This window comes from Solea solea, chromosome 9 (assembly GCF_958295425.1).
Source record: "Solea solea chromosome 9, fSolSol10.1, whole genome shotgun sequence".
Lineage (NCBI taxonomy): Eukaryota > Metazoa > Chordata > Actinopteri > Pleuronectiformes > Soleidae > Solea > Solea solea.
Genome location: NC_081142.1, coordinates 1279687 through 1306802, shown reverse-complemented (window position 1 = coordinate 1306802; position 27116 = coordinate 1279687). Strand labels below are relative to the sequence as shown.

The window sequence follows — 27116 nt, the reverse complement described above, 5'->3', positions numbered from 1 at the left end:
ACCTGGTCCTGATGATGCAGAACCTCATTTCTGAGGAACTTTAGGTCCAAGATTTGAATAATAGGTTAAAGTTAGGGTTGGGTATTAATTGGTTATGGTTAAAGTTAGGGGAAAGGCATGAGCTGTCCAAATGAATAGAGGTCAATGGGAGTCCTTAAAGGGATAGCTGCGCAAACGTGTGTGTGTGCGTGCGTGTGTGTGTGTGTGTATGTGTGCACCTCAGTACTCACCTGTGCTTCTGCCCTGAGGGATTCCTCTCACGCTGAGCCACTGTGGTTGCAAAGAAAGACGATTTCATGCCAACATATCGGTTTTCCCACTGACCATCCTGGCAACCAAGGCACAAAATGTCCGCCAGGTGCAGTGAATAAAAAAGAAGGGAAGCTCTGCGCTTCCACCACCCACACAGGTAAAGCACCGCTCGCTTTCCACTTCATCCAACAGCCTTCTTAGTATGGACGCCCACTGGCTGACTGCAGCCCAGAGAAAAAATATTCACATATTGATCAAGCTCAGTGGAGATGACTGAAATAAATATAGTTAAGATAGACTAACCAGTAATGTACTCATCCTGAGCTTTTAAGAGTGTTCATCTTTATGACTACACTTGAACTTTAGGTTTACCACCAAGTTAAATAAAGGAAAGTGAAAAAAAGAAATGACAGGAGGGCAAGCAGGGAAATGAGGGGATGAAAAGAAAGGAAAGGCAAGGACAGAAGGACGGAAACAAAAGGAAGCAAATTAAATGACAAAAAAGATGAAGGTGAAGAAAAAGAGAAAGGTAAAGAAATAAGAGAGGAAATAAAACCAACAAATACGACAGGAACTAAAAAGGAAAAGACAGTTAAGGACGGAAACAAATGGAAAAGAAAAAGGAAGGAACAGGAAGTTTATGGTAGTAAAGGATTACAAATGAAAGAAAAAGGAAATAAAGGAAAAGAAGGTGAAGGAAAGGAAAAGAGTGAAGAAAAAGAAAAGGGAGGAGAGAGTGGAAAGAAAAAGGAATGGATATGAAGGAAAGGGAAAGCAAAGATAAAGAAAAAAGGATAGTAAGAAGGTAAAGAGGACAAGGAGCAGGGTGAGTGTGGAAGTGAGCTGAGTCATCATATCAGTATTTGGATACCTTACAGCTAGCATGTGTGCTCATGTAAGCTGTGTGTTTGTGTGTGTGTGTGTGTGTGTGTGTGTGTGTGTGTGTGTGTGTGTGTGTGTGTGTGTGTTGGAAGTGCTAGTGGCTCTGTGCTGGAGTTTAACTGTGTTTGTTGCAGCGCAGGATGCACAGCACTCTGATGTGGTCTGACAGGCTTAAACACAGACTCCACTCCCCGGTCAGCAGCCTCAACCACAGGCAGTGACAGGCGGCCAACAGTCAGCAAACGGCCCAGAAAACAGACCTTTCAAACGCAGTGTGGACACTTAAGGCTCTGAGAGAGGTCATCGTAAGAGTTTTACACACTTGATGTTATTGATCTGAAGTGATTATTAAATCCAACTTGCACACAAAATCTCAAAAATTGAAAATGTGCCGAGGTGATAAAGGATAAGCTAGGGAGCCAAGTGTGTTGTCATAACCAGAGAAAAGATGATTTCCATTTACCAAGTGATAACTAATGATTGTTTTTGATCAGTCACAGTTCATACATAATTAATCACTTCAGTCTCACTTGCATCTCTTTTTTATGCCTCCAACTTGTCACATTGTCCAAAATGGTGCTTTTTTTATGTGAGAAAGTAGTAGAACACAGTTTGAGATGAACGGTTGGTAGAGCAGTCTAACTTTGTTTAAGAAAAGTGAGCTCACTTGTTTCTGTGGTTGTGGAAATGATTAATCGACCAATCTCACAACAATAAAAAATATACAGCCCAAAAGTAAATCAGACTTTGTAAAGCCAAGCTAAACTGTCCTCCTTTACAGACCGTCATAACACCCAAACATCTGGAAACAGACCTGCTGACTCAGCTGGAGTCAGAGGAAGCATCACACACGAGGGTCACTCTTACCAGAGATGTGTTGAAAACGAGATGATTGAGCTCCACAGTGTAACAAAAGAGATGTGTTATTTTTCATTGAACCACTGCTGTGGTTTGCAGTGTAACATGTGATCCTGGTGACTTGGTTGCCATCTGCAGCTAACTGGTGTGCATGACTAGAATGGAAGCGTTTTACTTTGACACCAAATCCTCCACCCACCCCTCTGTTACTGTGTGATGTGACTCAGAGCCGTTTCTCTTTTATAAATGTAATAGAGTCCATCTAAACTAGTGTTTTACAAATTGCCATTTTTTATGTAATGGCACTGAAACAAACCAAATGGGTTTTATGTCTATAAAAAAACCTGATATAGACTGATAGAAGCCTGTGGGCAGGTTATGTAACCAGTGCGTGTTTGAACTGTGGAACACTGACAACACCATAGACTGATGACTGGACTGTACAAGAGCCAACAATATCGTACACACTAAGGAGAGACTGTAGCTGGACTGTTGGACTGGAGCTGGGTAAACTTCCCTTTATAGACACGGAGGTAATTACACAACTGCGATGATGGGGAACTATTTATAGTGGACTTTGTCAGAGGAGTTCTCACTCACACACACACACACACACACACACACACACACACACACACACACACACACACACACACACAGACCATATTCTCAGGATGACCGGTTCTCAGACCAGTGTGAGGTTCAGGCTAGACAGACCTGCAAGCTAAGCACGTTCTTCATAAGCACCTCTTCAATAAATCCCATCTTCAAGCCAAAGTGTGTGTGTGTGTGTGTGAGAGGTGAAATGAGATGCTTAAAATAGGACAGACAAAGGGAACGAGGGATGGCTCGAATGGTGCGATGTTGTGAGGATTTATCACAGAATGGTGGTGAGTGGAGAGATGGATGGACGGATGATGGGAAGTAGAAGTGGGATATGGATGAGACCAGACTAAAGCGCAGGCTGATGGAGTGTTTAACTGGGTGACTGACTAAGCCATAAGTCTCCCATGAGCCCGTATGCTCTCTCTCTCTCCCTCTCTCTCTCTTCTACCCCTCCTTTCGCATTCTCTCTTTAAAACAACACTATGTCCTGTGCAGTGACAAGTCAGGATGAAATGATTGGCCCTTCGTTTTCCTCCGACTGCCCACTCAGATAATCCCTACACCCTCTGGCTTCCTCCATGAGCTGACTCTTCTTTATCAAAGACACTCTATACATTACATTTGCACAGTTATGACTCACTGTTTTGAATGAGGTGTTTTTTTTTTTGGAAACTTAAAGGGTATAGTTCTTTAACTTTAAAAAACATAGCACTAAGACTTCTCAAATCGAGGCCACCAATGACCTTCAGGCCTCCATTTTATATCTCCTTGAACTCGCTTCAGTTGTTGAAACAGCAGACTGTCTCACTTTCATTCAGCCCTGCAACTTGTCTGTACCATTTCAATGGCTCCTCCATATGTCCTTCCATCCCTGAGCAACAAACAGTCAAACAGGTGGATCCCCATCCCAGCCCCAACCAAGATTCATTGTGAGCTGGAGAGCGTTGGCAGCCCATGGCAAAACATCTCAGGAACACAAAAAATGATGCTTCTGTTAAAATATTTATGATATTTTATGTGCCGTTAGTGATCTGTACTGCGTCCAGCTGCAGTTCTGTTGCTAGGCGACGGCAGTAAATTGTTAGGGACAGTCTCCATGGCGTGGTCTTTGGTTGGTGTGTAGACCACGTCCTCTGAAAGACACAGCCCCACAGTTGAGACACAGTTCATGATATCTAGAAAACCTCAGTGATGTCTCCAACTGGTGTTTCTCCGCTTTTAGATGCTGAAGTGATTCATTGATCTGGCTCAATATGTAGATCCACTGAGCAATGGTGAAATGTACAGATGCAAAAGTGAAGAGATTCTTACTTCTCAATTCATTTTATGAAGAGGTTTTAATTTTTAAGTGTGATCACAGTACTGTTTTTTGTTTATATAAATATAGATATACATAACACGCAATATTAATGATGCCAACTTTCATTAAAAAATAGAAGTCGAAGAACAATCTTGACATTGCTTACAATATGCAGATGACACCCAGTTCTATGTTTTGAGAAAACCTTGTTGCACAGATGTGTTCTGTATTATACTTACTTACTTATTATTACTTATTATGTTCTTCTGTAAAACATGTCCAGGTTTTACTCTATCCCTTGACTAGAGTCAGCTGAGATCACTATAGCTCCCTCTTCGCCCTCAAATGAGAGACAGTGTAGATAAAGGGTGGATGTCTTAAAACCTCTTATAGTCTAGGGACTACAATTCAGGGCTAGTTATAAGTACCCCCCCATGGCCACAACATTATCAGCATCCATAACCTTTCCTCTTTGACATTTGTATACTGTGAATAAAGTGGTGCAATCCAGGAAAAAACAAGGATTCTGGTATCATCAGGTGAAATAACCAAAGATTGCAGCTGATACTAAACACTGTTGCCATGCTGTTAATCTGTACTAAGAGATACTACCACTCTACGCCAACCCTCACTGCCCTTCACTGACTTCCTTTCAGAATTGATTTTTTATTTTATTTTGAATGTTCTGGCTCTTGCTTAATCATGTGATCTGCTCACTCCCAATGTTCCTGATCCCAGATTCTCTGGCAGGGTTTTGCTAATGTGTCCCGAATCCAAACTGTCATCAGAGGAAATCAGGACCCCTGTTAGTGGAATGACCTGCTTCAGATGGACAAACTATGATGTCCTTTAAATCAGAAGTTTGAAACCAGGACTCTTGGGGAAAAAAAGCAGCAGCACAACTGGAACTTTGATTCTACTTGCACTGCATTGACTGAAGCTTCTCTCATCTTTTTATGTAACTCTTTTTAGGTTGTCATCAGACACATGTAGAGTCAGACGTAATTGCCAGGTGTGAACAGCCATACTTAACTCTGTCCACATGGGATCAAATCACTGAGGATGGACTTGTTGTAGCTTACCCGGATTGAACCGACTTCAGAAACTGGAACCTTGATCTACTTGGTCCAGAGTATACCCAGCCTGTCACTATGTCATCTGGAATTGGCTCCAGTTGTGCTCAACCACCTTCATGTCAGTCATCACACACAACCAGTTGCCTCATATGCCCAGGAATGGCATCATATTCAAATTAAGCAAACAAGTACATATACATACTTTTATATTTGATCTCTCATCACACCAGATGTGCACGCCACACACGTCACTTAAACAGCCGTCAATGACAGCAGCAGTGTGGTTTCAGGCTGCTGGGGCTGATCTGAGCTCATTAGGACAGCGACTCAGACTGAGGGGATTCAGTTGGGATTTGTTACGCTGCGGCAGCACTCCTGCCCCGGCCAGGAGGTTAAATTGGGAGAGATGAAGTGGAGGATGAGGAGCAGAGAAGGATGAGATGAAGGTAAGGTGAAAGATAGAGAGCGGGAGTAGGCAGGAGGAAATTGGGAGCAGAGGGAAGAAATTGAGGGAAAATAAAAGACGGAAGGTGGCAGGTGGTGAAGTGAAGAGAGGGAAGAGAAAAATGAGAAAATGGATAAATAAGAGAGGAGCATGGAGGAAGACAACAGCTGGCAAATCTGCACGACTCACAATCCAGAGCCTTTCAATGTTGAGTAGAAATTAATTAATAGAAATATGCAGAAGGGTTTGCGATGATCTTGGCAGAAAATGATGAAAGGTGCAAAATTAGTTAAATTATTGCAAGTTGTGTGTGGACTTAATGTGACAGAGGAAGATGAGAGTGTAACCGATGGTAATGCATATAAAATAGGAGCGTGGATGCATATGTGCAAGCTAAGGAGGGAACAATGTGTTGGTATGCTGTTAGTCCATACATACATATGTAGAGAGAAGACCGGAGGAAATGAGAATATAATGATGTGATTGGAGTATGATGGAAAGAAGAGTGCAGGGAGAAAACAAAATCAAGACACGGAGGGAAGATTGAATAGGGATTTTCCAGTTAGTTACACAATCCTGACCATTTGTGACATTTCCTCTTAACATCCAGTGGCTTTCAATCATCAGTCAGGTGCAGCATATTAATGGCCATCCAGAGACGGAAATGGGGAAATGAAAGGAAGGGATCAGAGGAAACTGACACATGCTGTACGTTCACCTGCCATTTTGCAGCATCCATTTCCACCATCATTAAATAACCCTATTGAGACATCCTTCCATCCATCGTCAACCGCTTTATCCTCCACATGAGGGTCGTGGAGCTGCTGGTGCCAATCCCAGCTGACATAGGGCAAAACCTGGACAGATTGCCAGTCCATCGCAGAGCCAACATATAGAGACGAACAACTATTACTATTGAGACATGCTTTCATGAAAGAAAACAGATATTGTGCAATTTGATTTGGGATAATTGTTGTAAGTCAAGATTAAACATACTTAACAATGTACTTTACTTGGTGATCCAAACATTAATAAGTTGTATACAGTTTCATATTGTATTTGATATAAGTGAATGTCCAGTCCAGTAAAGATATGTTTACACATCACATCAGACATACTCGTCCAACTGATGCTTCAATTTTGAAAGGTCAAGTTAATCCAGTTGCAGTCTTGTTTCTTCGTTGTCACTTTTGCTAATTCTGTGAACAGACGTAGAGTGCAGACCATATACATCAATGCACACAACAGTGCAATGATTTAGAGTTCTATTGGATCCCTATGTTTGTGAATCACAAGCTATTTGTTTGTGGACCTGTGCCAATTTTTGACAGGAATGTCTCAAAATGATGTCATCGAGGAACATGATAAATGTGTGTAATTGGTGATCTACAAATGCCGAATCAAGTCACAAGTTACAAATAGGAAGGTTGCATTTGTGTATAGCAAAACAAAATGTGTAAATTAAGGAAAATTTGTTGATCATTTGTCAAATTTGCAGTTTTTTATGAGACAAATCTAACCCCATATAATTTCACCTAAGTCCATTTAAAAGCCCCCAAGTCCAAGATATAAATAACCATTACTAATACCATAAACGTAAAGTCTGATATGCTGCATCAAGCAAATGCTAAATTGTAGCCCTAGCTCAACAAAGTTGAACTAATAAACTTCATCATAGTCCTCATCAAAAGCATTGTGTTGTGCCAAGTTATGATTTTGAAAAACACCAGCAAAAAAGTTCTGCCCCAAGAAGCAGCCTGAATATTTTTTGTGTTTTTAATTTTTAAGAGGAAACAGAGAAAATAACTTTAATACACCAAGTGTCTTAATCCCTGAGATAATTTGTGTTGTGTGGCACATGTGAAGACATCTGTGATGGCTCGTGACACAAAGTGTAGTACACAGCCGGTGACTTCATTTGAAACACTGCAGGGGAGTTAAATCCATAATGCAGCATTTGTTCTGCTCAAACTTCATTTGAGATTAAAGCTGTTGCTATTTGATTATCGTCTTAGCTTTGCTGTGATTAGCAAATTCTCTGAAGAGGCTACAACCAATTCATTTATCCTCCTAAGGAGCGTTAGCCACTGCGGATGGTGGCTTCACTCGGGGAACAGCAATCTGTTGTGTGAAAAGCCTGTTTTTTTGTCCCATTTATTTATCACAGCCTCCTGCGGATGCAGACTTTGTTACTGTGTATCTCCTGACGTCCTCCTTTTCATTCAATCATTCATCCATTCATTGTGTACCGCTTTATCCGTCACATGAGTTGTTGGTGCCAATCCCTGCTGAGATTGCAAAAAATGGGGACTTTACTTATTTGTGTATTTTTTTACTTTATTTTTAAATCTAAACCCACAAATTATATCTTGAGGATGTTGGACTAACGTGTCTAAGCCCAGATATAGATGAAAGGGAATGATTCTGCAATGTCACAATAAGATGTCACTACTTATATGTTGGCGCTTTAAACAAATCGACTTCTATAATTCTTCCTATAAGCACGGTGTCCTCCTTTTGTGTGCTCGTTAAAACTGTAAAAAGTCTCAGCTGTCGCTTGCATCAGTAAAACAGTATGATTGGTAGATACATTTAGGAAGATTTATTTGACTCCGGTGTTATAAAGGAGATTATTGGATTTTTTTGGGAAGAATGGGGTGTGATGAGTGAACAACTCTGTTATGTCTCCGGTGACATATTCATAAAAAACATGATCAGGTATTATACAGATTACACTGTTTTCTGATCACTGTGTCTCATGTTAAACTATGATGGTGATCATTTCTTATTTTGTTTCCCTCTGTTTCTTAAATTCCTAAATGCTCTGCATTCAATGGTCACTGCACAGTGATAGATAAACAGTGAGAGAACAGAGATTATAATAAATATACATTTAAGATGACACCAACAGAAATAACCAAGATGAACACACCTAACAGAGAATTGGAGATCAAACACAGTCATGTGACTGTTTCAAGTTAGTTTCAGTACGCCGATACAAACACACACACATTCAGAGAGTGGTATAAAGAAGAAAGTGAATGTTTGGCACACATAAGGAATAAACTGAACACAGCTAAGCAGCATATTATCAACGACTGTGATCAACAAACTGAAAGACTTGAATAAAAGAAGCTGAAGGATGGAAATTGTAGTAGATTTAGATGAGATGGGGAAAGAGGATGACAGAGATGGACACACACAGAGGCTGACAGCTGCAGGTTTGATCCGGTGACTGGCACCGTGGGAATGACGAGACCTATCGGCACACACGCACACACACACACAATTTAATGTGAGAGCAGTGTCTCTGAGTGAAGCTACACTCCACCCGTGACAGAGCCGTGCACTTTAGATGGAATCTCAATATTGCACATTTAAATTCCGCTGCATGAGTCTGACACATTGTCCTTGTGCCACCAAACCATGTGTAACGTAACGCAGAGAGCCGTGCGCTCTATGAGCCGGTGCTGCCCTCATTTTGTCAGCAGTGTGTGAACGGTTTCCTGTGCAGTTGATTGCACAGCTCCTCTTTACACCCCATGTTTTCCTTGTGAACATGTCACTGTTGCTGACGTGTGTGTGTGTGTGTGTGTGTGTGTGTGTGTGTGTTCAACACCCAATGGGAAGTGACTGTGGAGACATCACATGCACACCCGACATGTACCCCACTCTCCAAGGCTTTATCCTTGTCCTCCATCCTTTCTCCAGTGTTTTCATTTGATAACGTTGTTTTCATATAAAACCATCTGCATCCAGAAGAGTGTTTCTGCTCAGTGGAAACAGGAAGTTGTTTCTTTCGTCTGCAGTTTGCTTTTATTAGCTCAATGGTGAAGTGAAGCTAAAACTGAAAAGTGTTAACTGAACTTTCGTTCACAGATGATATTTGAGTCGTGGCTATTTAGCAGTATTTACCAGTAAGTGAGTCTAGGTAACTGCATTTCTAAAAGTCATAGGCCCGTAGCATTCTCTGGCTTCTGTTTTACTTTTATACATATCATTTCTTTGTGTGTGTTGCTGTTGATAAGCAGTGTTTGTTTATGAGATGGTTGGTTGTCTGTGTGAGCATGGGGAGACTGATGGAATGACTGTCAGCTTCATCAAACCCTGTTCGCACTGAGTTGGCAATTGTTGCTCGTGACTCATGTCTTGTGTGTGTGGTGTGAGAAGAGAGAACGGGCGACGCCTGGGATTATACTTCCAGTGACTCAACAGATATTTTGCAGGAGAAAAGAATAGAAAAGGAGAAATTAAATTGGGGATTTCTGCATCTGAGCTGGCTGATGGGAAACTCAAATAGTTAGCTCCTTCAATGCTTCATCTTTACTCTTGTATTGTCTCCACTTAGCCGACAGTCGCCTGCGTCACAAGAGTCGTACGACAAAATAACAGCAGATGCAACGTCTCAAATCTTTTTTTTTTTTTTAATTGAAGGCTTTTTAAAACATTAAATATGAGTAAACTAACAAGAAAATGCCTGATGATTGTAATGAAGTCTGACACTTTTACTTAGGAATTGTTGTAGCTATGAGATGAAGAAACATCAGTAATGCATTAATTCATCATGATGCCAAACCCAACATGAATTATCTTTGGACACTTAACAAAGTAAGGTCGAGACCTTATAATGTTATAGAGACAAACCCAACAGTTAACACGGTGCTCATGGCAACAGTCGACAGAAAAAAAATCCTGCTTTTTAACTGGAATAAATCTTCAACAGAGCCAGACAGAGGGGTCATCTTCTTTCAGTGGGAAAGAGTATAGAGGGGGATGAAAAAGTGTCGAGGTAGTGACACACATGTCGTGTTTCCATCAAGTGGAACGGTTCAGTTTGGTACAGTACATAATTTTTTTGTGTTTCCATTAAGAATAGTACCAAAATAACCAGCCCCTAGTGTGCCATTTTTTGGCACCCTTCCCTTATGGTGCCGCAGTTGTTTTTTTTCTGCTGTCTTTCTCTTGAAGGCCTGCAGTCTATTCTCAGACAGAAGCTTGATGTAGTTGTTTGTTGTCCTCGCAATGGTACGACTTTACACTACATATCTCAGGGTTTGTCAGTGGTGGCTAACATTGTTGCCTCACAGCAAGGAGGTCACCGATTAGACCGAGGGCCTTTCTGTGTGGAGTTTGCATGTTCTTCCAGTGTGTGCATGGGTTCTCTGGAAACTCTGGCTCCCTTCCACAGTCCAGACGTGGGAGGATAGAATGGTAGAACATGGATATGAATGAATATCAATGAATGGTTCTTTAAGAGTTGAATGCTGTGGTTAAAAATAAATAGTTGTTTTGTGTAAAACATCCTTGTCATGGAATATTTAGTTCTACAATAGTTGCACTAACTTCTGTTGCTTTGGTTCTTTTTTCTTGGTAGTGCATTGTATTTTTCTTTGTAAATACATTTTTATTTTTAACACATAAAGTGGTGCTGTTTCCTATGGCAGTTGGCATCTGTAAGGATTTTATTCACCCGTTAAATAAAGATAAATCTACTGAATACTTTATTGTCCTCATTGGGAAACTTGTCTTGAGCTCACTAAGGCTAAATCCATTATCTATAGAGCATTGGAATTACTTCATCCATTCTTTTCTTTCTAGTCTGCAATACCTTCCATTATCTCACAGTGCAGCTCAAACACACACCCTGTAAACTTTTGGGTCTTTGGCGAGGTGAAAAATCTCATTTTATTTTGATTGACAGCCCCGTCCACAATGTCCACATATAAACGAGTCAATATGTGTTCCACAGAATAAGGCCACATCATTTTATTGTTACTTTCCCCTGCGCTCAGCTGAGCTTTACTTGATGCATATTCACTGTGTGAAATCACGGTAGCTGCCATGTTGATGCCAGAGGATAAAGTGCTTCGTCGGCCGCCTTTGAATGTCAGCACTTTTTCTTATTTGTTCAGGGACACAGAAGAATTGCCGACTAAACCTCTTTTACTTTCAGCAAACGGAGGCACGCTAAATGGTCCCTTTGGATCATGTCAAATGAGGAAACCAGCGGAGTTCACCCGCATTTTCCGTATATTGATGGAAAATTACAGCACAGTTCTGAGGCTGCTGGGACCCAACATCACCATCACACTGTCATGTGGAGGAAAAATATTGACACAGAAAATCCTCAGCAAACGCTCAGTGTGTTTATGAGCTTCTTAATATGAGCTGTGGGAAAATTCAAAACACACAACATTTACTTTTGGTTATTTTACTTAAGAGATTTATTGATTATTTGGTCAGAGTAGGTCCTGCTTAGGGGGTGTGGAGGAGTGGTGGCTGGCACTGCTGCCTTACAGCAAGAAGGTCAACAGTTTGAATCTGGGTTTCACGTTCTCCATGAATGAGCGTGGGTTTTCTCCCAGCACTTTGACCTCCATCCACATTCCAAAGATATGCAGATTGGTGTTAGGTTAGTTTGACCTGATGAGCGTTAATGTGTGACTGGTTATTGTTCCTGATTGGCTGCTATCCTCTCCGGTGTGAACACTGTTTCTTGCCAGCTGGGATTAGCTGCAGCTCCCAACAAGATGGACATCCTGCTTGTAAAATGTAACATTATCAGGTCTGAGATGTTGTCTAACTGAGCTCCAGTCACAGTTCTGTCTTTATGTTTGGCAACAAGGTGGATCCTTGTGCTCATGGACATCCTCTAAACTGCAAAGCTGTGCAGAATATGTGAGTTTTAGTCACTTTAAACTTGGCCTTGTGATGTTCAAGTCTTTATTCTTGTTAAATTGAAAAAAAAAAAGGTTTTATTTTGTCTAACCACTTAGTCTTTAATATTTCAACAATATTTCTACCCCAGACTGTATTTAAATAATGGATGTTGTAGCTGGAAAGTGAAGCCAATACCTAAAACCTTATTCTCTTGAATGGCTATCAGGAAGCAATTTCACGGGACTCTTCTTACTTGATTTATAATGTCAGCAAACATTTTCTAGCAGGCTTCAAATGGATGATAAAGCAGGGTGAGTTTTTGGTTGGGGCTGAGATGGAATGAATGGTAGATGGATGGTCATCTGCTGGACCTTGTGTTCTCCACAAGCCCCACCCCTCGCGTCTTCCTGAGCTCCACCCTCTCATCCAAGCTTAGTTTCTTTTGGTTTAAAAAAAAATAAAAAATAAGAAAGTGCCTGGCAAACTACAAAACTGAAGGCTTCACAACCACAGCACACAAACCTCCAGACTCCAGCATAATGTACAATATGTACAATATGATGTACGGTAATGGAGTAGGTCGTCTTCCAAGTGGAAGGACAGCAGGTTTGTTCCCCAGCTTTGCATATATGGTAGATTAGGTGTGTCGATTGATGAATGGCAAAACTGTAGTGTAAAGTGTTTTAAGTGCTCATAAACTAGGAAAACACATACAGTCCCTGTACCTTTGTGTTCCTGGAAAGTTATTTTTTTTATACCTTACAGTATTTCGGAAACACATGTGTGAAAAATTCACCTCCGCCTGTCTCTGATGTTTGCAGTGTGTTGTTCTAACCTTGTTCCTCTTTAAATCTACCAGTCCCCTGACTTCAAACACAAATAGAACTCACACCGTCATCACTGGTGAATTTAGGTCCCCGCTTCCAAACGCCAGGCAGATAAAGACACGCGTAAATAGAACATCCAAACACTGCAATAGTAAAAGGCAAGAGTGAGAGTGTGGGACAGCTGTGTATAATAAAACTTGTCACAATGATGATTTCATAAAGTAAGTAGTGCAATGAATATCTAAAGCAGCATTTTGGGCACAGAAAAGTAAGAGGGTCCAGTGCCTTCGTTACCCTGTAACGTATTGTGTCAGTGTTTCACAAGTGCATCGCCTAATAATCAGGCAACTGCTTTTTCAATTACTTTTTGGAAGGAGTGAATTTTCTAAACCACTCATTACATTACCTATAGATGTGCATATCCATGTAATAGTGGTAATCATTTTCTGGTTATAAATGTGATCAAGTGAGACACAGAAAGCATCTGGTTAAAATATTTGTTTTTTCACTTCCAAAAAAAACCCAGTATAGCACCAGTAAGTTCTGTATTCAGTAAGTTCAATATTATCTCATGAATGTCTTGTTCTCATATCCTCAAAACACTTAAAGAATAGTTGAACCTGGTCCTGAGCTGTGGTCTGTTGCTTGTTGGACATCTGGCCGACATCATCTCAACTATACGTCGCACAACACAACACAACTGTGGGAGAAAATACATTCCTTATGAGACATAACTGAGAATGAAGTTTAGTTGTGTGGGAATGTTATTTTTCAGATTGCTCTTGAGGGTTGTTCTTACACCTGCCTGCCTGTGTTCTTCTGTATTCTAAATATTAAACTTAACCAGTTAAGTTTAATATTTAGAATGTGATTTATTGTTTTACTTTGATTTACTTAAGTATTCCACAACCTGCATTTTACAGCTGATACAGTTAAAAAATGGGAAATAAAACCTGAATGCTGGAAACAGGTTTTGTAGATGAGCTGGTGTTAAAAGCCCGACAGTTTCTCAATTCTGATCTGGGGTGAAACAGCACGTGTGTTTTATTAGCATTTGCCCCGGCTCGACGCGGCTGCAGACGTGGGAACTGCCACACTTCCTCTCTCCTGCAGGAAGTCGAAGCTTGGTTGCGACTTATTTTAGCCGTCTTTGTCCACAGATACAGAAAACTTTGTTAACTCCTGAAGGGCAATATTTTACAGTCCACCGACCACATATACAAGTTCATACAGGATGAGGTCGTTGTGTGTGTGTGTGTGTGTGTGCGCGTGTGTGTGTGCGCCGCCACAGTAAACAGGATTTTCACAGTGTATGAAATCTTAAGGTGAGCTCGTCCATGTGGAACAGTATGAAACATACAGAGACGCACACGGAGGACAAGAACACAGTTTAAACAAATACAATTTTGTGAAACTTTTATTTGTTAAAAAAACACAGATCATATTATTATATTAAAAACATGCTTTTTCTGATATAAACTTTCTTATGAAAATGCTGTTTAAATTGCAGCAGTGTGAATGAGAATAATGCAGTCATATTCATTACTGCTCAAACTGTTAATTGTAGTTGTTCTGCTGCAGGAATCCCTCTCATCAACACCTACATACACTTAATCTTTCTATTTTCATCACAACCTAATTACCTCATGCCTCATTTACGGATGTGAAGAGGGTTTCCTCAAAAAAAGGGTTTCACACACAAATGAAAGTCTCGCTTTATTTTTGTTAAGATATGTGCATGATGGCACATTATGTTGGAAATATAAAATGTAGGACTCACCCCTCTATAATCTGACCTAACGTTTGGATCTGTGTTTACTCATCAAGCAATGGTTGTGTCTAATAATTCCACATTATGCTCCTGTTTTTTGTGTTGCAGGGGACAGACTTTAAAGTGGACGGAGCCTCTTCAAGTGTAAACACTACGACCACTGCTCCACATGGCCTGGATGGAAACCATCGTCATCCCATCGCTGAGATAGTGGCACTTGACATGATGACATCTCTACCGTCTTCTCCCTCACTGCGGAGGTTGTTGACGGAACCTTTGTGAGGAATATTTTCCCTGATTGAGAGGAATATTTTTCATGCTGGAGGAAACTGATGGCTGCTCCATCCCTGCCTGATGGTTTTCACTGCCCGGATTTTAAAAGGGATAATTAGCGGTCACCACCCTCATCCACCCTGCTGACTTATGCCTTTGTGTGAATGTGACTTTGCATTTGTGTTTTTTTTTCTTATCAAATGGCGTAAGTAAGAAAAAGAAAACAAGGATCTTTTTTTTTTACTGGGAAAGTACGAGAAAGAGGACGCGGTGAGCCAGAGAGTCGCAGCTATGTCCTGGTGGAGGCACCATTCGAGGACCGGGTGCCGCCGATTTCAGACTGCGAAGTGCGGGGGAATGGGATGTGTTGGATTTGAAGGTCCTGTACGGGCCAGTCGGGGATGCTCTGTAATATGGCTGGGACTGCTGCTGCTGCTGCTGCAGGTGTCGGGTCAGAAACTCGATGAGAGTGACCCCGTGGTTACCACTGTCTACGGTAAGCTGCGCGGCATCAAAAAGGAGCTCAACAATGAGATCCTGGGTCCTGTGGTGCAGTTTCTCGGAGTCCCGTATGCGGCTCCTCCCACTGGCGAGCGCCGCTTCCAGCCACCGGAGCCGCCGGTGCCTTGGCCTGAAATCCGCAACGCCACACACTTCGCCCCGGTGTGTCCTCAGAGCATCGTGGAGGGACGCCTGCCAGATGTGATGCTACCCGTCTGGTTCACCAACAGCATTGATGTCGTGTCCACATACGTCCAAGACCAGAGCGAGGACTGCCTCTATCTTAACATCTATGTCCCCACTGAGGATGGTGAGTTAGCCTGAAGGGGCCCAGGGCAGGAGGGTCATGGGTTCTAGTGGGGCACGAGGGTAATGGGGAATCAAACCCACAACCTTCTGGTTGACAGAAGAGTTGTTGGGGTGTGTTTTATTAATGTGAGGGTGGATTGCTGTCCGTCTGTCTGTCTGTCCGTGTCTGTCTGTCCGTCCGTCCGTCCGTCCGTCCGTCTGTGTCTGTCCGTCCATTTGTCCGTCTTATCTGTTGAGGGAAAGCATGACCTTGTGCATGTTTAATGTGCATGACACTGCTTTATGTACATGAGTGTGTGAGTGTGGGATTACGATTGACAGAGTGGTCAGGAAGTGTGGTGGCATCCATCTGTCCATCCGTCCATCCATCCATACATACTGTTCATCCGTTAAGGATGTTAATGACAAATCATTAGCAAGTAATTCTTACCAGCAAGTAACCGTCTAAGTGACTAAGAATTAACTGACAATATCTATTTCCTCTCATTTGTGTGTCATTTCTCCGGACCTCGCATACCCTGTAGTTATGATTTATACCTGCAGAGGGCGCACATTAGCATGGGACATATGAAGTGGCCTCTGAGCTGCACTTTTATCGGGTTATTGAGCCATGACTCGTGCAGAAGCCAGGGCAGCTAGTGGATCACTACTTTTCAAATGCATCAAACAGCACAGAAAAAAAGAATCTCCTCTGGATGAACCCTGCAAATGCACCATGTTTCCTCAGGTTATTCATCTGTGTCATCAGAGAGAGCATTTCTCTGCAGCCTAACTTAACAAACGCATCACGCATCAAGCGGCTTTTCAAGTAACAGCCTCATTGTTTTATGAGGCTCAGTGATGTGCCACTAATGTTTACTTTTTAAAGAAAATTCCAAAAAGATTTTATTGTTAAGAATTAACTGAATTGTTTGTTAACCTATCAATGAAGGGTGAGGAAAATACCCTACATGATACCCTACATAAAATACCCTACATGCACCTAAGAGGTAAAGAAAAATGCAAAAAAAAATGGTAATCATCCATCCATCCATCGTCCGTGTTGCTCCTTTGATTCCTTCTCCTTCTCCTTCTCCTCTCCATCACATTAGACTCCTCACTCCCTCATCACCTCTCCTAGCTCATCACAGCCTATTGTGCTTTGCCACAATGGCTGCAGTTCATTAAACAAGACAGTCATTGTCATGATCATTGCTGATTGATTTGGCTGACTGGCTGAACGACTGGCTGGTTGACTGATCGTCTGAATGCTGTGCTGATTGAGCTGCTGCAATTCATTGTTTCCTTCTGTCTTTATTTCTCCCTTTGCCTCCTTCAAGTTTTTTTTCTTCCAGTCAATCAGCTTTTGGGTGCGAGTGTGATGTGATGTGATGTGTGTGTTGTGTGTGTGCTGCGTGTCCAGGGGCTCCATGTTATTCTTTAGTCTTCTATTCATTTACAGTCAAAAGAATATCCAAGGAATGTGCCAGGAAACCGGGAAAGAAAATATGTAGACAAGGAGGTATGTATGATCTGAACCTATACAATGTCACAGTGAAAAAAGAAAGAACGAAAAGAAACAGCCTCAGAAAAAGGAGACAATCAGGAGATCAAGGTCTACAAATTATTCAGGTCCTGACTCGGGGCGTCTGCAGGGTTTTGAAAAAGTTAAATTCAAGAGACAGGGAAGTTAAAAATGCTACCTGGAAGCAAATTTCATTTTAAAAAGCAAAGTATTTTCCTACTTTACACACTGTCACCGAGTCAATCACTGACTTAATATCGTGGAATGACCTTTTCATATTTGTCAGTCTCGTACGGTCCATCTGGAATCCTGCAGTGAGCAACAGCAACACAGTGAAACCCTGAGTCAGCCATGTGATTTGTAGACCTTGTGAAGTCGGGTGGGTGGGGTCGAGAGCAAGAGCAAGGCAGCGGCGTCGCACCACGCTCCTGTGGTCCGCTGCTCAGTCCTCTCATTGGCTCAGTCAGTTTGGGCGATTTGATTGGATGCCAGGTGTGGGGTCAGACGGCGTGCAGTAATGGTGGTTGATGTGCGAGGAGATAACAGCACATTTATTAGATCAGAGACACACACACACACACACACACACACACACACACACGAGTGTGGCCGTATGCTCAGGGTGAACCCTCACTGTGTAATCTCCATTTAAAGAACGCAGAGCTGTGTTCAGTTTGGCTCGGGTTCTGTATCAAACACTGTTTCATCAAGATAATGTCTTCTTCTTCTTCCTCCTCCTCCTCCTCCTCCTTTTCCTCCCTGTCTCTCAGCTGTGTGTGTGTGTGCGTGTGTTGGAGAGAGTAAGATATAGCGTGCTTTAACCTTGGCTGCAGTATATACTGTATTATCACATAGTGCACATGCCTGCTGCTACACACACACACACACACACACACACACGTATGTTCACTCCTCTTCTTTACATTATACACTAAAGAAATGTGTTTACAAAGGGAGATTATACAGGCTTTACAGTATAAGTGGAAGTGCAGGGAGATTAGTCGATCTAAAGCCAAAACCCAGACAATATTGTTTTAAATTCTATGGAAAAAAACAAACATGCATAAAGGAAAATGTGGTAAATGTGCGGCTTTGTTCTACTCGAGCCTGCTTCACTCTTCTTTTTAGTTTACATCCCATCGGCTGCGTGTTGGTGAAAATGAATTGACTCTTCCTCTCTCTGGCTTTACATGCAGGCCTCCCACAGCAGACACTTGATTAAGCATTATGCAGCAAGCCACGGGTAATTAAAGTGTACATAAAGTAAATGAATAATAATGTGGAATATTTTCTGTGTGTGTGTGAGTTGTGTTTGTTGCATCAGGCCGGAGAGGTCAGTGTGAAAATGTTGGCAGAATATATTTTATTGCCAAAAAGATTCAGTTGGAGGTTTGATACAATTATCACTAATCGATTGATTGTTGCAGCTCTAAAGGGCACGCTGTAGAATAATTAGGGTAATCACAATTACCCTAATGTGACTGAGTCACTTTACACGTAATGTTAACTTATTTGATTCATTTAATTTAGTTCATTTCATGTAAACTTAGTTTACTGAGCCTAGTTACTGGAATATCAGTTAGATACAAACATATATAGTATGTTCTTTTCTTAGTTATAGTACTTATTATAATAACAGCAGTTATAATAGTAGTATAATTAAAGGAAGTCAAATTAGAAAAGTTAGAATCCAGATGTTCATGCAATAGTCAATTGGCTGATATTTTTATAGAGCCTTTATTCAGAAAAAAAAAGAAATCATGGACCATGCAAAGAGCTGTCTTAAGACACTAGTAACATCTGCACGCTTCTCTTAAATTTGCCATTTTTGTACAATATGGAATAATTTACATTAGGATAAAAGGCTTAAAACTGCTTAGTATTCAGTTGCTGAGAAAAATATTGTCCCTAGGCTAAATTGACTTGCTGACCCCTGATGTAGAAGATAACACAGTAAAAAACAAAACCAAAAAACAAACGAGAACAATGTAAAAACAACGTGAAAACATGTTGGAACAGTAAAAATAGAATCAAACCAAAGATTCCCAGGGATAGTGACTCATTCACTCTGGAGCTTGCCTTTATTTCTGTGATACTTTCAGGACGTCAGTCACTGTGAGTGACGCGGCAGCACAGTGTGCGCTTGGCGGTGCGTGGAGGGAGTGGACAGAGTCTGTTGAGTGACAGGTTAATTTCATGGTTAGATGTGTGTGTGTGTGTGTGTGTGTGAGAGAGAGAGACCTCATTTGGTAACTGCGATGGATTGGAGGAAATATATCTTTCGTAAGTCCGTCTTTTTTTAAGTAGCTCACACATGAGTGAACCTTTAATATCTAAAAGCTAAATCTACAAGCTTTGTTTAAAGCAGAGGTAACTTAGAGGTGAACCAGAGTCTTGATCCAGACCCAGAAGCTGACCTATCTAGACCTAGACCCATTTCCATAAATCATAGATAGTTCCCACATTTTGATGGAGCATTTGTGTTTTAACTACAGTAGACCTTTGACTGAGCAGCAGAAGACAATTAGTGTTTAGAGTCAAAAAAAGCTCTTTTAACCCAGAATCGATCAGGTTTGACCAGTGAGAATGGAGTATAAGCTCAAATCAGAAGCAATAAAACAAAGATTATTTTTTTATTTTTATAATTATCAACTATTTTGATTATCAACTCATCGTTTCAGTATATTTTAATAATGTTTTTCATTCTTGAATGTGAATATTTTCAAATAAATCATTAAAACTGAATAGTTATGAGTAGATATTTCTACATACATGTTGTGGACCTAGTACAACAGGTGTCACTGCATTTGGTGACCCCCACATTCACACTGGGACACACATGTGCAATTCATTGTGATCAGAATTAAAATAAATGCCTTCACATTATTTCAGATGCTGACCAAATTCAGCCAAAACTGGGCAGAGCTTTTATTATTGTGCCTAGAAACAGCGAGAGGAGACGGGACAGCGATGAAGGACAGTGAAATGAGGACAGACATGGAGTGACATTAGAGAGAAAGAAGGACAGAGAAGCTGTGGGACTGATGCTGGTTCACCTCAGTCTTCTGTGGTTAAAAGCAGTGTTTTGATGTGTCGTGGATGGAGTGTGGTCATTAAGTTGTCACATGCAGGGATAGTGGTCTAGGTAATGAGATCAGAGGCAGTGACTCTGCAGTTGGTCATCACTCACCCTGCAGCTCACATTCACTATTCATTTTGAAAATTGAAGTAAATGCAGTGGAAGTTCACTCATCATGGATGACAGCTCACAGAAAAAAATACAAGAAATTCAAAAATAGTCACAGAGAAATGGCTGAGAGGCAAAAAAGCACAAGCAGGACCCTGCTGTGTCCTGTGATATTATCAATATTCCAATGATAGCACTGTGCAGCTTGCACTTTCAGCTTTAGAATTGATTAAGCTTCATTAAAAACAAACAAACAAAGACATAAATGAACAACAGGCTACTTCTTTTATCATAAAACATTGTTAAATAAACATGGCTTTTGGTTCATTTGGATGTATTAGAAGAGGAAATGTATGTTTTTCAGAGTAAAGATTATTCATGTGTGACAGCTGTGAGAGTTGTACTGCACCAGGAATCAAACCACAAACCATCGTGGCCAGGCAGAATATCACTGCAATTTGTCATTGGAAAAAAAAAAGAAAGGAAAAAGAAATCCTTTAATATCTTCTCACTTTTCCTTGTGACACTGTAGACGACACCTTCAGCTCCATGCTACCACTGCTTTTTTGTGTGTGGAACTCATCTGGAGGCACTGATATCTTTTCACGATTAGCTGAGATAGACTGTTTTCTGTTGGTGACATCTTGTTTTCCAGACCTTGCATGCTTTAAGATTGTACTTTATAACTTTAAGACATAAACACATGTATGTTAGATTCAAATAGTGTTTCATGAGTGAATTCTACTGCTCAAAAATCTTTGTTTTGCAGCAGTTTGACAGGATAAAAGCTTCTTGACACCGCCCGCTCCTGCACTGCTGCTGTATACACATAAACACTCCCTCACTCAGGTCTGAGAGTGTAACGTGACGAATGAAGGACACAGCATACAAACAATGTTAGATCATTTCTGTTCACGGAGACCCAACAGAGCCAGAATGATAACAAAGACAACCAAATGCCAAAGGTTAATAACGTAATATGATTGTGGCAGTTGCTCTAACAGAGAATAAATTTTTTGCTCTTTATCCAAAAGTAAGAATGGTTCTCAACACGTTTATGTCGCTCCTGTTATCTGGTATGGAAACGTCCTGTTGTAGCTGCTGCTGCTGCTGCTGCTGCTGCTGCTGCTCGTTTGGATCCATTGTCTCTCCTTCTTGCTACTTTTCTCCGTTTGTCATCACAGCCTGCACCAAAACCCACAGGGAACTGCAGTCATGTTCATGTCCCTGCTCTGCAGGCTGTCACAAGGCATTATGGGTAACAAGAAAATCCAAGCTGAAGCAGAAGGAATGTGTGAGAAGGTGAAGGAGAGTTCATGTGACACAAATTATTATACTTTGAATAATAACATCAGATAAATAAACTGAACTTTAGCACTTCTTTCTTTTTTACTACAGCAGTTTGTGACCAGATTAGAAACGTATACATTTGTGACACACATGTCTATGAATAGAAGCGTTGATTGCTTCAAGCTTCCAATAACAACCACGTTTGTGAGCCTGACTCATTTAACTGGAGCCTTAATCTCATCTAGTGCAACCACCAGTAAAATATTCTGCATTCAGATAAAGTTGAAATCACTGATTTATTATAACCCGTCATCATGTGTCATGTGACCAGAGCTAAAAAACAACAAATAAAGTATTTTACGTTGCAGTACAGAAACAATGTGATATTATATTAGTAAGGTAGCAGTATAGTGAACATTTTGTAATACTGTGCTAACGTTTACATGTTTTATAACAAAAGCTTGGTCATAATAATAATAATGGAAACACGTGTGTGGGACATGAGGATGAATTTAAACTCTGATGATTTTCAAATTTGATTCACACACATTTTCACTAATGGTAGCACATAGTAATTCTCATTACGTCTAATATTATTTTCTAATACAATTCAAAGTATAAAGCTGGACATTTAATTTGAAATAAGTAATGTTATGAAATGTTGACCCTACTAATGCCATGTTGTCACTCTACTGTAATGTAACACATGCATCCTTTACAAACTCGCCTGTTTATTTTTAGGTATTTTTTGTTTGGTAGCTCAACTTTTTTTTGGAATGCAGCGAGCGCTTCCAAGCATGTGCTTTTGATAGTCGGGCCAGAGAAGTAATTCAAACTGATCTTTGTTCATTTTGAAATAAGCTGTGAACCTCTCGTCACCAAGCTCCTGAATCAGTTGGTGAAGGAGAGGATGCACAGAGACGCTTTGAGGAAAATGCAGTACTGATAATTCATTGCTGTTTTTTGTTTTTTTAGTCGAATGCATGAATGAATTCTCAGACGCTACATGTAAATGGCCCCTAAGGTTAGAAGCATCCCTCCTCTCATTAGACTGAGTAGAATGTGGACGTGCTCCAGCTCAGATTAAACAGACAGTGGCGACCTCTATACTGTAAGATAACAAAGCTCCAGCTGCTCTGTTTGTCAGGTTTTACCCCCAAACCTTTTCATGCAAACGTTAGTCTGACAGCAGCTTTTATGTTGAATGAAGTTCTGTGCTTTAAAAACAACAACAACAACAACAACAACAACAACCTGTAGGTCTATTCTCAGCACACATGAACGTCGTTTAATGTCTCAAACAGTAGGGAACATTTTCTGAAATGGCTGTGTGCCGTTTCCCATCTCCGGGGGGGAGAGAAGAAGAGAAGAGCTCCATTGTGGAAGCGCATATCCTCAAAATGGAGGATGCAATTTAACAGAATCTTTCAGTTTCTCTCCTCTTGATATCTTCCCAGTGTCCCTCATCTTTTTCTTCCCTCTGCGTCTCTTCCTTTACATCTCCATCTGCACAGTTTAGCCTCTCTCTGTTTCAGTGTCCATCCTGACCTCTTCACCTGACCACATCTCACTTTCCCTCTCTGTCCTTTAACCTCTCGTTCATGTCTTTTTCTTTCCTGTTCCTTGGGCTTTGTCCCAGTTTTGCAGTCATTGAAGGCGGATCCTGTGGGAGGCAGCACAGACACACACGTCCACACAACAAAGAGTGGAGGAAATGGAAGGCAGGAACAGACACGGCCCTTGTTGTGTTTGGGTCTCCCTCGAGAAGTTCTGTCACCTCCACTCACAGCTTTAACTTCTCTGTGCTGCTGCTGCTGGTTCTTCTTAGATGTCCTGTCAGAGCCTTGCTCACAGAGCTCAAGGCAGACTCAGTCATTTGAGTTGATACTGAACCAAAGATGGAGAAACGGCGAGAAAACATCAAATTGGGGTCAAATACTGTATTTTTTTTGTATTAGGGCTGAACAATTAATCATTTTTAAATCAAAATCGCTGCAAGGCTGCAATTTATTAAAGTTGCACCATAAAGGAATGACATAACTATTTCAGTGTTTACAGCAAGGTCCTTTTTATAGCAGGGATTTTCATTTGTTGTTGATTTAACCTACAGCATAGAACACAGCAGAGGTCTATATGGAATTGAAATTCATATTTGCTGGAAGCAAGTTGTATCTTTTAATTCACGACCTTCATTGGAACTGTTTTTTGATGGCGTGTCACATTGTAATCTCCCATCATGTTTCAATCCTATTAATACATCATTTTGAACAGGAACTCGAGTTAAATTAAATCCCTAATCAAATCAAAATTGCAATAGGTGTCAGAAAAATGTCCAAATTCAATTAAGACTTTTTTACTGACTCATAGTCCAGTAAAATGAAAACAAAAACAATTCATAGAAATGCAACACAATACAATGCAACCCTTTTAAAATGCTATATCTGTGAGATTAATTATAGTAAAATACAGTGGGACCACTTTCTATACATACAGTATCTGTATAGATCTCAATCTTTATTTATTGTCTTTTTATATTGTCCCATTACGTTATTATTAATGATAATAATAATAATAACAATAACAGTACAGTCTAATTTGATTTTAGAGCCTTGTGTAGCATAAACACTAATCCCACATGAACAGAAGTTAAAAATCCCTTTTGGGTTTTATAGTGACTTTTAGACACAGTCGCTAATAAAAGCACCAGTCATAATTCTGTAACAAGACTTTTAAAAGATGCCACCAGTTCAAACTATTAAATCACTCTCATGTTTTATTTCTCCCCAAAGGAGAAGTCATGAACCATGGAGGTGTTAAAGACAAGATACTGAAGGCAGCACTTTGACCTTTTAAAGCAGAAAAAGACAGTTTTTGGATGAGAGGGTGAATGTATGAATGTGACTCATGCGTGACTCAGTATTAATCGCAGTTTAGACTGAATAATCGATTAATTGATTGGGTAGGAAGAGGATGAACGCAATCATATTCTTATTCTTTCACGATGCCTGATGTGTCCAAATAGGTGACTTCAAAGACATCGTTGAACGGGTGTGTGTGTGTGTGTGTGTGTGTGTGTGTGTGTGTGTGTGTGATAGTGTGTGTGTGTGTGTGTGTGTGTAAGTGTCAGTGTTTCTGATGAGCTGATACATCGTAACCTGGTCCAAGTAAGAGTGTGACCTTGTTTTCCAACCTTTTCATTTTCAAAATAGTTACACACACACACTCAAGGTGAAAGCATTGATAGCTGCTTATACATATTCATGACTCTTGCATTACAATACATAAATAAGCGGCTTATTTCTTGCCGTTTCTCTTTTTCTTTTCTCAATATTAAATGAAGGACATTCTGAGCTGTCGGCTCAAAGCCAACGCACATTATTTTCACAAATGTCAGCAACTGCATCTGCACAAAAGTCGTCAGGGATACAAATGTCATACCGTTGCCTCATTTCTAAGATTCATCTCAGCAAAAAAATATAAAAGGAAGAAAAAATAATGAATCTTTTTTTTACCCTCTATTCTGTAGCAATGTGGCGTTGCAGCTGTGGTGGGGACACATTTAGCCTCATGCATATTTCACACACCGCGTATTGTGAACTCCGCACATAGACGGCATGGTGGAAAGCAACAGCTTTCTCCCATTGTTTCCATTTCATTCTGAGTCATTATTAATAGGAAGCCTTTTCCAAAATGGCCATAGAGTACAGCTGTGCGTGGAGCTGTTCGCGTCAGTGATGGAGCGGCATCTGTTAACTAACCGCCGGAAACAATGTCAGGGGGACGGGAATGAGGTTACCCAATGAGTTCTTACCTCGTTCCTCTTGTACCACACTCTTGTTCTGTTCATTATACTGGTGGATTTTTCTGTTGCAGTATAAATCAGAAAAGTATTTCAGCCGTACAAAAAACAAAAGTACACATTTAATTAAAAACTATATCAGAAGAGAAGACGGAGGGAGATTAATTGTTGCTAAAAAGGGATGCACAATATATTGTTTTTACTCCACGGAGCTCCTCCCATACATATTCATTGTGTAGAACTTTATTCTCACTGACGCCCCCCCCCCCCCCACACACACCTTCCATCCGGCTCTGCCTTTATGAACAAAGCTATTTTTGGTCCTTGTCAGATATGAGACTTCACAGGACTGCGGGTCAGTGGCCCTGATCTTGCAAGGCTGGTTTTCCACAAACAGACGGTAGACAGAGTGGATACAGCTCCCTCCGCTCCTCGCAATAAGCCATTTAACCATCACAATGACCCTGAAGCTGTTAAATTAGGGTTAAACTCCTGCATCGTTCTGCAGCCTTCTCCGTCTGTTGAGTAAGGTCAATCGGATCAATGCTGCGATTTCTGTGCGCTTTCTTTCAAACATTTCTCCATTCCATGAATCATTTCAAAGATTAGGTCTCACTCAGCTCCAATATGAGGTTGTTTGTTATAATACTTTGTGAAACCAACAACATCTGCTCTTGATCTGTTTAATTTTGATAACAAGAGCAGCTCCCAACGTAGCTGGCAGATGGCAGGATATCTTCAAAATATGAGGAGGATCGGGGGGGAAACACCAGCGATGAAGATTTGGTGGCAACGCTAATAAAAGTCAAATTACATATTTAGTTAAGCATGTTAATTCCTAGTGTGCTAATGTAGACTGTCGCCATCTTTTTAGTTCAACAAGACCTGGCTTACACTCACTTTTATTTATGCATTGTGTTACACTCTCCTTCACTAACACCCACAGTACAGTTTATTGTATAATAATGTCATTTCTTTCCTGTTGTGCAGCCCCATTGCTATTAATAAATATGAATAAATAAAATGTAATTGATCTCAAAACGACCTCCATTAAAGCAAACGTTTCTAACGTTTGCTGAACTATGACCTCTGTCATCATTGGTGGCCGTTACCGGCACCATTTTTCTTTGTTTTTTATCTCTGAGCTGTACGTGAATAATCTTGGTGTCTTGGGTATATATACAGTAGGGAAAACCTCTGCAGAGGGGTAAGCATCATTTTAGATGTTACTGGGTCACAATTAACGATGACGAAACACCCAAGAGTGTGCCGTTGTATTTGTACAACATAAGAGGTCTCATTTCTAGAGTATATCCTTTTATGATCCTGTATATAAAAACAAGAACCTCTTACATTATATTATCAATATCTTAAAGTACATAAAAATACAAAACTGTTAATTAAAAATAATTGAAAACAGTGGAAATTGCCGTGTAATGGTATGTTTATTTGATGAAATACGATAAATACAAAGAGGACAGTAATGCTGCACAAATTTAAAATCATTTTCACACTTAAGCAGATTTACTTTCAGTCTTTTGATGAAACTAATAGGAGGCAGGAGAATATTTTGTCC

General features: G+C 40.6%; 1 protein-coding gene across 4 annotated transcripts in view; it reads left to right on the top strand.

The window, feature by feature from the left end:
* nlgn1 (neuroligin 1) overlaps positions 1–27116 on the top strand; it is a 286475-nt gene that overhangs the window by 14708 nt on the left and 244651 nt on the right. For 2 of the 4 annotated variants that reach the window (XM_058638803.1, XM_058638802.1), the window contains exons 2-3: positions 14786–15761; positions 17202–17261. In XM_058638803.1, the coding sequence (XP_058494786.1) occupies positions 15242–15761; positions 17202–17261 (580 nt within the window). In that variant the 5' untranslated portion in view covers positions 14786–15241. The remainder of the gene's footprint in view (positions 1–14785; positions 15762–17201; positions 17262–27116) is intronic. The other 2 variants (XM_058638805.1, XM_058638804.1) reach the window with 1 other exon arrangement.